General features: G+C 51.1%; 1 protein-coding gene across 4 annotated transcripts in view; it reads left to right on the forward strand.

Moving 5' to 3' along the window:
- HNRNPR (heterogeneous nuclear ribonucleoprotein R) overlaps positions 1–15486 on the forward strand; it is a 180727-nt gene that overhangs the window by 102412 nt on the left and 62829 nt on the right. For all 4 annotated transcript variants that reach the window (XR_012750491.1, XR_012750492.1, XR_012750493.1 and 1 more), the window contains exon 8: positions 10424–10545. Coding sequence is in view for 1 of the 4 variants with exons in the window: in XM_075336005.1 (XP_075192120.1) it covers positions 10424–10545 (122 nt within the window). In the remaining 3 variants the exon portion in view is untranslated. The remainder of the gene's footprint in view (positions 1–10423; positions 10546–15486) is intronic.

Raw genomic sequence — 15486 nt, forward strand, 5'->3', positions numbered from 1 at the left:
CTGGAGAGAGATTCTAATGCAGACCAGTATGTTGCCCATAGTTTGGAACAGCTCATTTACATTTAAGAATAACGTGGGTTTCTTAGGAATAAGACATCAAATTGCAGGTATCATATTATTCAGATAATATATGACCTACATGCCCATATAGATGGCTTAGGAGGGTGTATCCTTGTAGAGAGAGACAAGAGGGTCAGTGGGTGCTCTCGTCTGCTGGCCTGGACGCCTTTAGAAAGACCTTATGGACTAGGGCTCTTCCCAACTGAAAGCCCGAATTCCTTACTTGTGGGCAGAACACTATTCGGACAATACAGGGTGCGGTAATCACAATAATTAGACTGTATTGGAACCCCAACAGTCAAAGGCATATAACCCAAAGTCATGCAAACCACACAATGTAACAGGCAATAGAGTCTCACCCTTCCGCTGGCTCAGCAGGGAGTAGACTATTCATGCCTTTGCAGCTTCCAGGGCCACATACCCCAAACCAGCAGCACCCTGCTTTTGGCAGGCACCCACCCAGAATAGGATAGTAACAAGCGTAGGACGCTTCATGTGCAGAGCAAAGTCCATAGCCAGGTAACCGTATCGTCCAAACCTGGGTTTCTTCCAGTCGAAACCTAGGATCCTTTGCGGTACTCCTGCACAATATAATCCAGTTTGATTCCCTAGCCGACGCCAAAGTGTCAAGGCTGGGTAATAGACTTCCAATCAGGATCGAAACCCCTAGATTGAAATCCAAAGAACAACCCTGGTGACTCACAGTCCCTTTTATATCTCCCGGGGCACTCATTCCAGGGTATGTGGTCTCACCGGATTGGTGGAATAAGGCTGTGCTCTTATTGGGTGGCATTCCAATCTGCATAGTTAATTCTGTAGGATTCTCATCTGAGTTAGGTAGACAGAGAGGCTGGGGGAAGTTAAATTAACTTGGAGCCTCCCATTGTCTGAGAATGAGGATTTCTGATAGTCCTGGGGAACCCAATGACTCAACAAACACGAGTTAACAAACCACAGGGATCTAGGTTTGGCCAATTTAGAATATTAAACCTCAACGGAAATTTTACAGGTCTGTGTCTTCACAATCCTATTGAGGGATTCTATATAAATTAAAATAAAAACTATTCATTTATTATTGCCGTCATCTTACCGATCTGGAAAATTATATGGACATGTCCGGTTTACCCCACAATGATTAACATTGTCAAAACAGCCAAAAATAAAAAGCCAGAATTGCATTATTTTTCCTGCATTTGGAAGGAATTGTCTGTTTTTCAATAAATTATAAGGCAGCGTAAACAGTCATTCAAAATAAGTTGTTTTGTGATAATCCAGCCCTCATATGTCACCTTCTCAGCAATTCTCTTGAAGGAAGGGGAGGAAAAAACAGCTCAAGTGTAAAAATGTAAACCTGAATAGTCTGCATTACTTGCAGTTCAAAGTGCCCAATAATGATTTTTGTTATTACTATATCACAACTGGACTCAGATCAGCATCCTTGCATATTGGGAAACAAATTACACAACTAAGCCTATATACTATTGTAATGGGTTTTGTGGAACTTTGATTTTGATTGAATAAGGTTGTACTTGTAGCATTTCTGCTGAACACTTACACGAGACAACACTATGCATATTGTTGTGACTGTGCCTGGTACTCGTTATCTCGTGATTGCTAACAGCAGTATCAAGCCATATGTTGTGCCTTAGGCCGGAGTCATACTGGTGAGTGCCTCGCGCAAGTCTTACATCGCATTACCCGACACAGCCTGACAGGAGCAGGTTGGTTGCATGTTGCAGAGTGTCAGGTGCTGCCGAGTGATTCGAAACGAGTTACACGCGAGGCACTCGCAAGTGGGACTGGCTGAACTCTGTACTTGCTGGACTCGTTTTTCCTGGGTGTTGACCCCACAAATCAAAGTTTGGTGAACTATCCTAATGATATCAATAGTAATGTCACTAAGACCCGCAACACACAGCCGTTTAATTTGCACGTGTGCGGTACGTATTTGCACGTACCGGAGACACGTACACACGGAGACCCATGTTATTCAATGGTAGATGGCACACACACGTAAAATCACACGGAACGTGTGACCGTGTGGTAAGTACGTGTGTGCGCTTTTCTACACGGACAACATGTCCGTTTTTGGCTGGCAGCACGCAGGCACGGACCCGCTTTAGTCTATGGGTCCGTGTCTGCACGTACCGCACACAGAGTATGTCCGTGTTCAGCACGTTTCGTGCGTTTTTACACTAGCGATCTTATTTTTTGGGGTTTTTTTTAAATTAAATTCAGTATACTTATCTTTTTTCCTGCTGTTCTCAGTCATACTTACATTGGCGCTCGGTTTTTTTCTTCCCCCGGCTCATACCGCTCCCCGATCACCAGCGCGGAGAGGAACAGCTGTGCAGAGAATACGCGGCAACAATTACTTTGATTAATGAGCGGCCGGCATATTCAATCTCGTATTCCCTGCTTTCCCCACCCACAGACGCCTGTGATTGGTTGCAGTCAGACACGCCCCCCACGCTGAGTGACAGCTGTCTCACTGCACCCAATCACAGCAGCCGGTGGGCGTGTCTATACTGTGCAGTAAAATAAATAAATAAATAATTAAAAAAAACGGTGTGCGGTCCCCCCCAATTTTAATACCAGCCAGATAAAGCCATACGGCTGAAGGCTGGTATTCTCAGGATGGGGAGCCCCACGTTATGGGGAGCCCCCCAGCCTAACAATATCAGTCAGCAGCCGCCCAGAATTGCTGCATACATTATATGCGACAGTTCTGGGACTGTACCCGGCTCTTCCCGATTTTGCCCTGGTGCGTTGGCAAATCGGGGTAATAAGGAGTTATTGGCAGCCCATAGCTGCCAATAAGTCCTAGATTAATCATGTCAGGCGTCTCCCCGAGATACCTTCCATGATTAATCTGTAAATTACAGTAAATAAACACACACACCCGAACAATCCTTTATTAGAAAGAAAAACACACACATATATATCCTCGTTCACCACTTTAATAAGCCCCAAAAAGCCCTCCATGTCCGGCGTACTCCAGGATGGTCCAGCATCGCTTCCAGCTGTGCTGCATGAAGGTGACCGGAGCTGCAGAAGACACAGCCGCTCCTGTCACCTCCACGCAGCTAATGAAGGGAATAGCGCGATCAGCTGTATTCAGCGTTGGCCGCGGGTAACCTCAGTGACAGCTCAGCTGATCGCGCTATTCCCTTCATTAGCTGCGTGGAGTTGACAGGAGCGGCAGTGTTTTCTGCAGCTCCGGTCACCTTCATGCAGCACAGCTGGAAGCGACGCTGGACCATCGTGGAGTACGCCGGACATGGAGGGCTTTTTGGGGCTTATTAAGGTGGTGAACCAGGGTATATGTTTGTGTTTTTTTTTCTAATAAAGGATTGTTCGGGTGTGTGTGTTTATCGGGAATCGGGAAGAGCCGGGTACAGTCCCAGATCTATCGCATATAATGTATGCGGCAATTCTGGGCGGCTGCTGACTGATATTGTTAGGCTGGGGGGCTCCCCATAACGTGGGGCTCCCCATCCTGAGAATACCAGCCTTCAGCCGTATGGCTTTATCTGGCTGGTATTAAAATTGGGGGGGACCGCACTCCGTTTTTTTTAATTATTTATTTTACTGCACAGTATAGACACGCCCACCGGCTGCTGTGATTGGGTGCAGTGAGACAGCTGTCACTCAGCGTGGGGGGGGCGTGTCTGACTGCAACCAATCACAGGTGTCTGTGGGTGGGGAAAGCAGGGAATACGAGATTGATTGAGCGGCCGGCATATTCAAAGTAATTGTTGCCGCGTATTCTCTGCACAGCTGTTCCTCGCCGCGCTGGTGATCGGGGAGCGGTAAGTATGAGAGAGGGCTGCTCACTTCAGTCACTCGGGGGATTAGCAGTCACTGGTGAATCCTTCACAGGGGACCGCTAATCAGTACGCGGCACACAGACAGAGCCGCGGCATGACAATGAAGTCTGGTGACGTTCACCCGAGTTCATTCTCATCGCGCAACTCTGTCTGCTGTCAGCCGACATGTATCAACGACATTGTTCAACACACAAACGGACATTCCACGTACACATACACGGGCATTTCTTCGGCGCTCTATTGGGAGACCCAGACGATTGGGTGTATAGCACTGCCTCCGGAGGCCACACAAAGCAATTACACTTAAAAGTGTAAGGCCCCTCCCCTTCTGGCTATACACCCCCAGTGGGATCACTGGCTCACCAGTTTTCGGCTTTGTGCGAAGGAGGTCAGACATCCACGCATAGCTCCACTGTTTAGTCAGCAGTAGCTGCTGACTATATCGGATGGAAGAAAAGAGGGCCCATATAGGGCCCCCAGCATGCTCCCTTCTCACCCCACTGGTGGTTTGTAAGGTTGAGGTACCTATTGCTGGTACGGCGGCTGGAGCCCACATGCTGTTTTCCTTCCCCATCCCCCTGAGGGGCTCTGAGGAAGTGGGATCTTACCGGCCCCAAAGCCCTGAGGCCGGGCTCCATCCACAGACCCATTGAACCTGCTGGATGTGGAGCGGGAGTGCCGTTCAGGGACATGGCCCTGCACCATTCAGGTACTCTGTGTCCCCGTACACACAGGCACAGCACACTCCAGACTTGCTGGGTGTGCTAGTGCGCCGGGGACAGTAAAGGGTTACAGTCACTGCAGCCTAGCTGAGTGACTTTATTTATTGGGAACTACCGCGCCGGACGCTCCGTGAGCGGCGGCGCGGCTGGGACTTGTAGTGCGCCGGGGACTTAGCGCCGACCGCGCTTTTACGGCGGCGGCGCTCATAAATCCAGTCCCCGGTTTTTGCGGCCTAACTCAGCTTCGTTCCCGCCCCCACCCTGTCAATCAGGGTAGGGGAGAGACGCTGTACACTCAGCAGCGCCGAGGGCTGGAGCCTTATTTACATGCTCCAGCCCTCTCACTAGACACTGTGGGACGCCAGGTTTCCCGCTCTGACTCGGGGCACGCCCACGGCCCGCCCCTACTCACACAAGCTGGGGAAGGACGCCGGCAGCCATTCCTGCAGCCCGAGCTGGGAGAACGGACTCTGGGCAACCAACAGGAATGGGGCGACCACACACCCGCTTATAGGCGGGCGGTAAGCGGCACCTGGGGTGCTGACACTAAATACCGCAGTTTTGTCTATTTGTATTTAAGTACACTGCATAGGTCACTATTTCGGGCTATATGCCCTCTTAGATGGCGACACATCAGCAGCAGGAAAGCATGGGTGCTACGGCACAGGCTTTCTATGCTGCTTGTATTGCACGTACTGAAGTGTTCATGTGTATTTATGCTTGTATGCTGTACACTGCACTGTACGGTCACTAGTCTTGGCTATATTCGCCATAGAATGGCTAGACTACAGCAGCAGAAAAGCAAGGGTGCTGAGGCACAGGTTTTTTTCTATGCTGCTTGTATTGCAGGGGTTGCAGTGTTCATTTGTACTTATGCTTGTATGCTATACATTGCACTGTATGGTCGCTATTCTGGGCTCTATTCCCCTAGATGGCTAGTCTACAGCAGCAGAAAAGCAGGCTTTCTATGCTGCTTGTATTGCATGTGCTGCAGTGTTCATTTGTACTTTATGCTTGTATGATATACATTGCACTGTACGGTCGCCATTCTTGGCTCTATAAGTCGGCAGCAGCATATAAGCAACACAGGCTTTCGATGCTGTTTTTGCTGCATGTGATACTGTTCCACGGCACTGCTCCCCATTGGGTGCAATGCTCCCCTGTAGCACTTGGTCAGCTGGGGTCTCTACTTGACGTGGCCAAAAGAACCACCTCTCAACCCTGTCCAAGGACAGGGACGGAGTTGCAATGGGATAGAGACTTGCAGTCCGGACAGGCCATGGGCAATCTGGATCATTGCTCCCTGGCCACCCTCACTTGGATTAAAAATCGGTGCTCCGGGGGGGTCCCAGGAGGCTCTCTGTATGATGAGGTAGACGTAGCTCATCAGGACTTTGATCCTGACACCGCTCTCACTCCGGATACACCGGATGGTGACGCCATAAGGAATGATCCTATAGCGTCCATCAATGGAATGTTGGATCTTTTCTCCCTCAGCTCCCCCAGCGGAGGAGTCAGCTTCACAGCAGGAGAAGTCCCATTTCAAACTCAAACGTATATTGAGTAGTGTTCTGGCCACGCTGACTTCAGAGAAGCAGTCCAGAAACACCACGCTTACCAGATAAGCGTTTTCTCCAAACGTATTAAGGATACACGTTATCACTTTCCCCCTGACGTGGTCAGGCGTTGGACCCAGGGTCCAAAGGTGGATTCTCCAATCTCCAGGCTTGCGGCTAGAGCCACAGTTGCAGTGGAGATGGGACTTCACTTACAGTTGCCATTGACAGACAGATGGACTCTGGTTGAAATCTGTCTGTGAGGCTATCGGCGTGTCGGTTGCTCCGGCATTCACAGCCGTATGGGCACCCTAAGCTTTTCAGCTGTTCTTGTGCAGCTGGTCTTGAGCACAAGTACATCTGTGCCGCAGGGGCGTCCGTAACCTCGCAATGTCTGTATTGCGACTTACCCTATTAATGCTGTCCTGGAAGGACAGCCGAGGTTTCGGTCCTTCCCAGGCTCGGGCAGGTCCCAATTGTCCTCGTCCAAAAGGGCTGAAAAGCCTCAGAGGGGCTCAGCTGCCGGCCGGGCTCAATCACGCCCAAGGAAGGCAGCCGGAGGAACCGCTACCAAGGCGGTCTCCTCATGACTCTCAGCTCTCTCATCTTTCCGCATCCGCGGTTGATGGCAGACTCGCTCGCCTTTGGCGACATTTAGCTGCCACAGGTCACAGACCGGTGGGTGAGGGACAGTGTGCCCACGTGCACAGGACAGAGTTCTGTTCTCGTCCTCCGACTCGATTCTTCAGAACGTCCCCACATCCCCACCGAGCAGATGCTCTTCTACAGGCAGAAGGAGTGGTAATCCCGGTTCCTCTTCAGGAACAAGACACGGTTTTCCTCCAATCTGGTTGTGGTGCCAAACAAGGATGGCTCTTTCCGTTCCGTTCTGGACCTAAAACTGCTCAACAAGCACGTGGAGGCCAGGCGGTTCCGGATGATACCCTCCGCTCCGTCATTGCCTCAATGTCTCAAGGAAATTTCCTAGCATCAATAGACATCTAAGATGCTTATCTCCACGTGCCGATTGCTACAGAGCACCAATGTTTTTCTACATTTCGTGATAGGAAACGACCAGCTTCAGTTCGTAGCTCTGCCATTCGGGCTGGCGACAGCCCCACGGGGGTTCGCCAAGGTCATGACGGCAGTGGTAGCAGTCTTGCACTCACAGGGACACTCTGTGATCCCTTACTTGGACGATATACTTGTCAAGGCACCCTCTCAACAGGCATGCCAACTCAGCCTGAATGTTGCGCTGGAGACTCTCCAGACATTCGGGTGGATCATCAACTTCTCAAAGTCAAACCTGTCACGACCCAATCACTAACGTATCTTGGCATGGAGTTTCATACCCTCTCAGCGGTAGTGAAGCTTCCGCTGGACAAGCAGCGGTCACTACAGACTGGGGTGCAGACTCTCCTTAAAGGTCAGTCGCACTTCTTAAGACGCCTCATGCACTTCCTCGGGAAGATAGTGGCGGCAATGGAGGTGGTTCCGTTTGCGCAGTTTCATCTGCGTTCACTTCAATGGGACATTCTCCGCCAATGAGACGGGAAGTCAACATCCCTGTACAGGAAAGTATCCCTTTCACAGACGGCAAGGACTCTCTGCAATGGTGGCTTCTTCCCACCTCATTATCACAGGGAAGATCCTTCCTACCACCGTCTTGGGCGGTGGTCACGACAGACGCGAGTCTGTCAGGGTGGGGAGCGTTTTTCTCCACCACAGGGCTCAGGGTCCGTGGACTCAGCAGGAGTCCACCCTTCAGATCAATGTTCTGGTAATCAGAGCAGTGTATCTTGCCCTACTAGCCTTCCAGCAGTGGCTGGAAAGAAAGCAGATCCGAATTCAATCGGACAAGTCCACAGCGGTGGCATACATCAATCACCAAGGGGGGACACGCAGTCGGCAAGCCTTCCAGGAAGTCCGGCGGATTCTGATGTGGGTGGATGCCACGGCCTCCACCATATCCGCAGTTCACATCCCCGGCGTAGAAAACTGGGAAGCAGACTTCCTCAGTCGCCAGGGCATGGACGCAGGGGAATGGTCCCTTCACCCGGACGTGTTTCAGGAAATCTGTCGCCGCTGGGGAAGGCCGGACGTCGACCTAATGGCGCCCCGGCACAACAACAAGGTCCCAACCTTCATGGCACGGTCTCGCGATCAAAGAGCGCTGGCGGCAGACGCCCTAGCGCAAGATTGGTCGCAGTTCCGGCTCCCTTATGTGTTTCCACCTCTGGCACCCTTGCCTAGAGTGCTACGCAAGATCAGATCCGATTGCAGCCGCGTCATACTCGTCGCCCCAGACTGGCCGAGGAGGGCGTGGTATCCGGATCTGTGGCAGCTCACGGTCGGCCAACCGTGGGCACTACCAGACCGACCAAACTTGCTGTCCCAAGGGCCGTTTTTTCCATCGGAATTCCGCGGCCCTGAATCTGACTGTGTGGCCATTGAGTCCTGGATCCTAGCGTCTTCAGGATTATTCCACGGGGTCGTTGCCACCATGAGACAGGCTAGGAAGCCCACGTCCGCTAAGAACCACAGAACGTGGAGGATATTCTTATCCTGGTGCTCTGCTCAGGGAGTGTCTCCCTGGCCATTTGCATTGCCTACCTTTCTTTCTTTCCTGCTATCTGGGTTAGAAAAAGGTTTGGCGCTCGGCTCCCTTAAAGGTCAGGTATCGGCGCTATTCGTCTTTTTTCAAGAGGCGTTTGGCACGCCTTCCTATGGTGCGCACGTTCCTACAGGGGGTTTGCCATATCGTTCCCCCGTGCAAGCGGCCGGTAGATCCATGGGATCTGAACAGGGTACTATGCCCTCCAGAAGCCGCCCTTCGAGCCTCTGAGGGAGGTTTCACTTTCTAGACTATCCCAGAACGTGGCTTTTCTGGTAGCGATCACATCTCTTCGGAGAGTGTCTGAGCTGGCAGCGCTGTCATCCAAGACTCCCTTCCTGGTCTTCCACCAGGACAAGGTAGTGCTGCGCCCCATTCAGGAGTTTCTCCCGAAGGTGGTATCCTCTTTTCATCTTAATCAGGATATCTCTTTGCCTTCGTTTTGTCCTCATGCAGTCCATCGGTATGAGAAGGATTTACATTTGTTAGATCTGGTGAGAGCACTCAGAATCTACATTTCCCGTACGGCGCCCTTGCGCCGTTCGGATGCACTCTTTGTCCTTGTCGCTGGTACGCGCAAAGGGTCGCAGGCTTCTAAGGCCACCCTGGCTCGATGGATCAAGGAACCAATTCTTGAAGCCTACCGTTCTGCTGGGCTTCCGGTTCCATCAGGGCTGAAGGCCCATTCTACCAGAGCCGTGGGTGCATCCTGGGCATTACGACACCAGGCTACGGCTCAACAGGTGTGCCAGGCAGCTACCTGGTCGAGTCTGCACACTTTCACCAAACATTATCAGGTGCATACCTATGCTTCGGCGGACGCCAGCCTAGGTAGAAGAGTCCTGCAGGCGGCAGTTGCCTCCCCGTAGGGGAGGGCTGTCTTGCAGCTCTAACATGAGGTATTTCTTTACCCACCCAGGGACAGCTTTTGGACGTCCCAATCGTCTGGGTCTCCCAATAGAGCGCCGAAGAAGAAGGGAATTTTGTTACTTACCGTAAATTCCTTTTCTTCTAGCTCTTATTGGGAGACCCAGCACCCGCCCTGTTGTCCTTCGGGATTTTTGGTTTGTTTGCGGGTACACATGTTGTTCATGTTGAACGGTTTTCAGTTCTCCGATGTTACTCGGAGTGAATTTGTTTAAACCAGTTATTGGCTTTCCTCCTTCTTGCTTTTGCACTAAAACTGGTGAGCCAGTGATCCCACTGGGGGTGTATAGCCAGAAGGGGAGGGGCCTTACACTTTTTAGTGTAATTGCTTTGTGTGGCCTCCGGAGGCAGTGCTATACACCCAATCGTCTGGGTCTCCCAATAAGAGCTAGAAGAAAAGGAATTTACGGTAAGTAACAAAATTCCCTTCTTTACACGTACACACGGACATTTTACACGTACACACGGCTCGCATACGCCATCACACGGATGCCATACGTACCGGAGAAACGCCCCAAAAAAACGGAACACGGACCCGAAAAACGGACCGTGTCACACGGACGTTTTTTTTGCGGAAGTGTGTTTTAGGCCTAAAAGATTAAAAACCCTTTTATTTTTTAGAGACTGAAGGCTTTTTTGACTATTTGTATGCCATTTTTGTGATGATGGCTACATAGCTTGCTAAAGTCTATAAATGTTCTTGTTTCTGAGCAGGCTATAGATGAAATGAATGGAACTGACCTGGAGGGTGAAGAAATTGAAATAGTACTGGCAAAACCCCCAGATAAAAAGAGAAAAGAGCGACAAGCTGCAAGACAGGCGTCTCGTGGTACTTTGTGAGTATTTTTACATATTATGTACAATTCTTAAAGGGGAAGGTCATCAGAAGATCAACTACTGTTTACATCAGGTTTTTGTGTTCAAAAGTATTTTGTCTATAAAAAAAAAGTCCTATCTCGATCTGTATTAAAAATAGAATGAAGCTTGCAATTTTCACGCTGGGTCTATTCTAGATTAATAGCTCTTGTTTCAGGAAATCCAAATGTACTTTAGCCAACAGTAGACGGACTCACTCTATTTTTTTGTATTGAAGCATCTAATGAATTTGTGCAAAGGTGATTGTGAAGAGTGAGGCTACTTTCACACTTGCATTGAACGGTATCCGTTGCATTGCGTTGTGTGACGGATGCAACGGATGTGTTGCATATAGTGGCGCAACGGATGCTGCAAAACAACGCAATCCGTTTTGGGTTTTTTACAGTTTTACCGTCGGCAGACTATTGTAAACGATCAGCTGATCGCTCACAGTAGCCGGCCACCGGGTGATCAGCTGATCGCTCACAGTAGCCGGCCGCCGGGTGATCAGCTGATCGCTCACAGTAGCCGGCCGCCGGGTGATCAGCTGATCACTCACAGTAGCCGGCCGCCGGGTGATCAGCTGATCGTTCGGTCGCCGACAATGTGTGCGGGGGACGGGAGTGGCGGGCGGAGTGCGAAGTGGATGGAGCCAAGCGGGGCCATGGCTGAGGACGTCAGTGCCGCGGGGACTGCATCGCTGGGGGACAGGTGAGTAAGTGTGTGTGTGTATACAAACGGAGTGCGGGAGGAGGCGGAGCAGGGCGGAGAAGTGTCGGGTTCCCGGCACACGTAACCAGGGTTCCTTGGTTACCCGATGTGTACCCTGGTTACGGGTGCAGGGAGCCAGAGAGAGCATGCGCAGTGAAATCCAAAGGATTCCGCTGCTCAAAAAAACGTTACAAGCTGCGTTCCTTCCGCCCGACGCAGCGTCAAAATAACGACGCTGCGTCGTCCGGCGGATGCAACGCTGGCACTTGCGTTACAGTGCGTCGTCCATACAAGTCTATGGAGAATAGCGCAGTGCGTTAACGGACTGCGCTATTCTCCATAGTGATGGACTCCACTGAACGCAAGTGTGAAAGTAGCCTTAAGGCCCGTTTCACACGTCAGTGAAAAACACTGACGTTTTTCACTGGCGTGTAAAACACGCACATGTCCCTCCGTGTGCCATGAATCACGGCACACGTGGGTTGTCTAAGTGCAATCCGGGCTCCGTTCTCCGTGGCCCGTGATTGCACTTAGAAATCAACTCACCTTTGCGTGCTCCCGCTCTCCATGGTGCTGATGGCTTCCGCGGTGCAGCATCCGGCCGGCTCTGACCCCCGCAGCAGCTGCTTCCGTGTCGGCTGTGTCGTGCATCATGAATATGCGCGACAGTAATGAGCCGGCTCAGAAGCAGCAGACTGCACGGGCTGCAGAGAGCGCCGCTGAAGTCGGGTGAGTAAAAATGATTTTTATTTTAAAAGCACGTTTTTTTCTGGCACGTGTTTCACGGATCACACCACTGCGTGGTCCGTGTGACATCAGTGATGCCAGAAAAAAATGGACATGTCTCCGTGCGGCAATCACGGACACGCGTGAACGCTGCACGGAGACATGGTCAGTGAAACATCACTGATGTGTGAGCAGACCCATTCATTATAATGGGTCTGCGTATGTCAGTGATTCTGGTATGTTTAAAAAAAAAAGCACAAACGTACCAGAATCACTGACGTATGAAACAGGCCTAAGGGTGCATGGTCAGCTCGGACATCACCTACTGTGCATGGTAGATGCTGAGTTATCTGCTGTGACCTGTCATTGTAATCCTGCCCGCGATGATAATGAGCCTGCGAAAAATGTTTATGAAAGGATTGGAAATATCACAATAAAATATCCCCAATGGCCAGTGTGAAAATTGCAACATTTCTGTTTAGTTTTGTTTTTTTTTTAATACAGATTTTGATTTGAAGACACCCCCCCCCCCCCTAAAAAAAGGTTAAAAAAAAATAAATAAAAAAATAGACATGTAGAGGGAGATTGGGAAACAGAGCAAAAAACATGACAAAACAAATTTGAAGGGGTGCTCAATGTAGGACAAATGGCACAAAGAGAACTGAAAAACTGTAAGGTCCTAAAATAACTGGTGTGTTGAGTTATGTTTAGCCCTTCCCCATTCCCCACTTTTGACCCTTTTCAACGGGTGAAAAGCAGACCATTTTGCCATTGCCCCACTGAGTTGTTTTTTTTTTTGTTTGTTTTTTTTTAACCAAAGTTCGTGGTTAACGGAATTTTCTTTAGACTTTTCTTCAGCGCTCTATTGGGAGACCCAGACGATTGGGGTATAGCTACTGCCCTCCGGAGGCCACACAAAGCACTACACCAAAAGTGCAAGGCCCCTCCCCTTCTGGCTATACCCCCCCGTGGTATCACGGGTACTCCAGTTTTAGCTTTGTGTGCGAAGGAGGTCAGACATTCCATGCATAGCTCCACAGATTTTAGTCAGCAGTAGCTGCTGACTATTTCGGATGGAAGAAAAGAGGGCCCATATAGGGCCCCCAGCATGCTCCCTTCTCACCCCTGGATGGTGTTGTAAGGTTGAGGTACCTATTGCTGGTACAGGGCTGGAGCCCCACATGCTGTTTTCCTTCCACATCCCCTTGGGGGCTCTGTGGAAGTGGGATCCTGCCGGCCTCAAAGCTCTGACGCCGGGCTCCATCCACAGACCCATAGCACCTGGTGGATGCCGAGCAGGAGTACCATCAGGGACCGGGCCCTGCATCATACAGGTACTCTGTGTCCCCGGCAGGCACAGACGCACTCCGGGCTGGCTGGGCGTTGTAGTGCGCCGGGGACCGTACACTGAGCTGGTGTTCCTACAGTTATCTGGGGGACTTTGTGTTCTGGGAACGCAGCGCCGACCCTCACTGGACCGGCGGCGCTGCTGTGACTTGTGGTGCGCCGGGGATACGCCGACCGCGCTTTTACGGCGGGGGCGTTTATAACGCTAGTCCCCGGCTTTTGGGCCTAGGACGCCGGCAGCTCCGATCGTTCCCGCCCCCACCCTGTCAATCAGGGTAGGGGAGAGACGCTGTTTCACGGCAGCGACGAGGGCTGGAGCCTGATTTACATGCTCCAGCCCTCTCACTATGCACAGAGGGAAGCAGGCTTCCCGCTCTTGGTCAGGAACGCCCAGGGCCCGCCCCCCTTCCTCTCTCAGGACGCCGGCAGCCATTACATGCATGTCTGGCTGGAGGAAGGACGCAAGGCTCTGGGAGACCTAGACTGAGGGGCTTTGGGAGACCACACACCCGCTCTTAAGCGGGCGGTAAGCGGCTTTTCAGCTGGCCCCTCTAGTGCCTTACTGTGTATTAGTGTACTGTGTCACTGGACATAGATATTTATTGATTTCTTGCACTGTGAGGTCGCTTCCTGGCTGAATACCCCAGATCGCTCTGAGGAGGCAGCAACATGTCATCCACAAGACGCAAGGCTGCCAAGGCTAGGGCTGTGTGCACTGCGTGTACTGCATGTGGGGCTGCTCTACCAGCAGGCTCCAATGACCCCCATTGTGTGCAATGCTCAGATCCGGTGCTGCTTCGCCAGCCGGAGTCCGGAGAGGTAGTGACCCAGGCTCAGACGCTTGTAAGTCCTGCCCCGGTGTCAGGGACAGACTTTGCAGTTTTTGCGGATAATATGTCTGTGGCTATGGCAAAAATCCTGGAAACTTTGCAATCCATGCCTGGGGCTCAGTCTATGGACATGGCGAGGTCTATGTCCTCTAATCCTCCGCAGTTGGATTTAATCCAGACTGCAAGGGGGTCCCCGGCTTCTCAGGATGAGTATAATGACTCAGATGATTGCCCCAGCCACCCCAAGCGGGCTCGCTGGGAAAGACCCTCAACGTCATCACACTGCTCAGGGTCTCAGCGCAATCAGTCTCCATGTGATGTGTCTGAAGAGAGTGATCAGGAGTCTAATCCTGGAACCCCTCTCAATCTGGATACCCCGGATGGGGACGCCATGGTAAACGATCTTATCTCAGCCATCAATAGGCTGTTAGATATTTCTCCCCCAGCCCCTTCAGCAGAAGAGGCAGCGGCAGAGCAGGAGAAGTTTCGTTTCCTCTATCCCAAGCGTAAATTAAGTGCTCTGTTGGATCACTCTGACTTCAGAGAATCAATCCAGAAACACGACGCTCATCCAGAAAAGCGTTTCTCTAAACGTTCTAAGGATACACGTTATCCTTTCCCACCTGATGTGGTCAAGCGCTGGACCCAGTGTCCAAAGGTGGACCCCCCGATTTCCAAGCTTGCAGCTAGATCCATAGTTGCAGTGGAGGATGGCGCTTCACTTAAGGATGCCAATGACAGACAGATGGACCTTTGGTTAAAATCTGTCTATGAAGCTATCGGCGCGTCGTTTGCTCCAGCATTCGCAGCCGTATGGGCACTCCAAGCTATTTCAGCTGGTTTAGCAAAAGTGGATGCTATCATACATCCAGCGGTGCCGCAAGTGGCGCACCTTACCTCGCAGATGTCTGCGTTTGCCTCTTACGCTATCAATGCGGTCCTAGAATCTACCAGCCGCACCTCAATGGCGTCTGCCAATTCGGTAGTTTTGCGCAGGGCATTGTGGTTAAAGGACTGGAAAGCAGATGCTGGTTCCAAAAAATGTTTAACCAGCTTGCCTTTATCTAGAGATAGACTGTTTGGCGAGCCATTGGCTGACATCATTAAACAGTCCAAGGGTAAAGACTCCTCTTTACCCCAGCCCAGATCAAGCAAACCTCAGCAGAGAAAGTGGCAGCAGAAGTTTCAGTCCTTTCGAGGTTCGGGCAAAACACAATTCTCCTCGTCCAAAGGGACTCAGAGGACGCAAAGAAACTCAGATTCCTGGCGGGCTCACTCACGCCCCAAGAAAGCAAATGGAGGAACCGC

This window comes from Anomaloglossus baeobatrachus, chromosome 2 (assembly GCF_048569485.1).
Source record: "Anomaloglossus baeobatrachus isolate aAnoBae1 chromosome 2, aAnoBae1.hap1, whole genome shotgun sequence".
Taxonomy (NCBI): Eukaryota; Metazoa; Chordata; class Amphibia; order Anura; family Aromobatidae; genus Anomaloglossus; species Anomaloglossus baeobatrachus.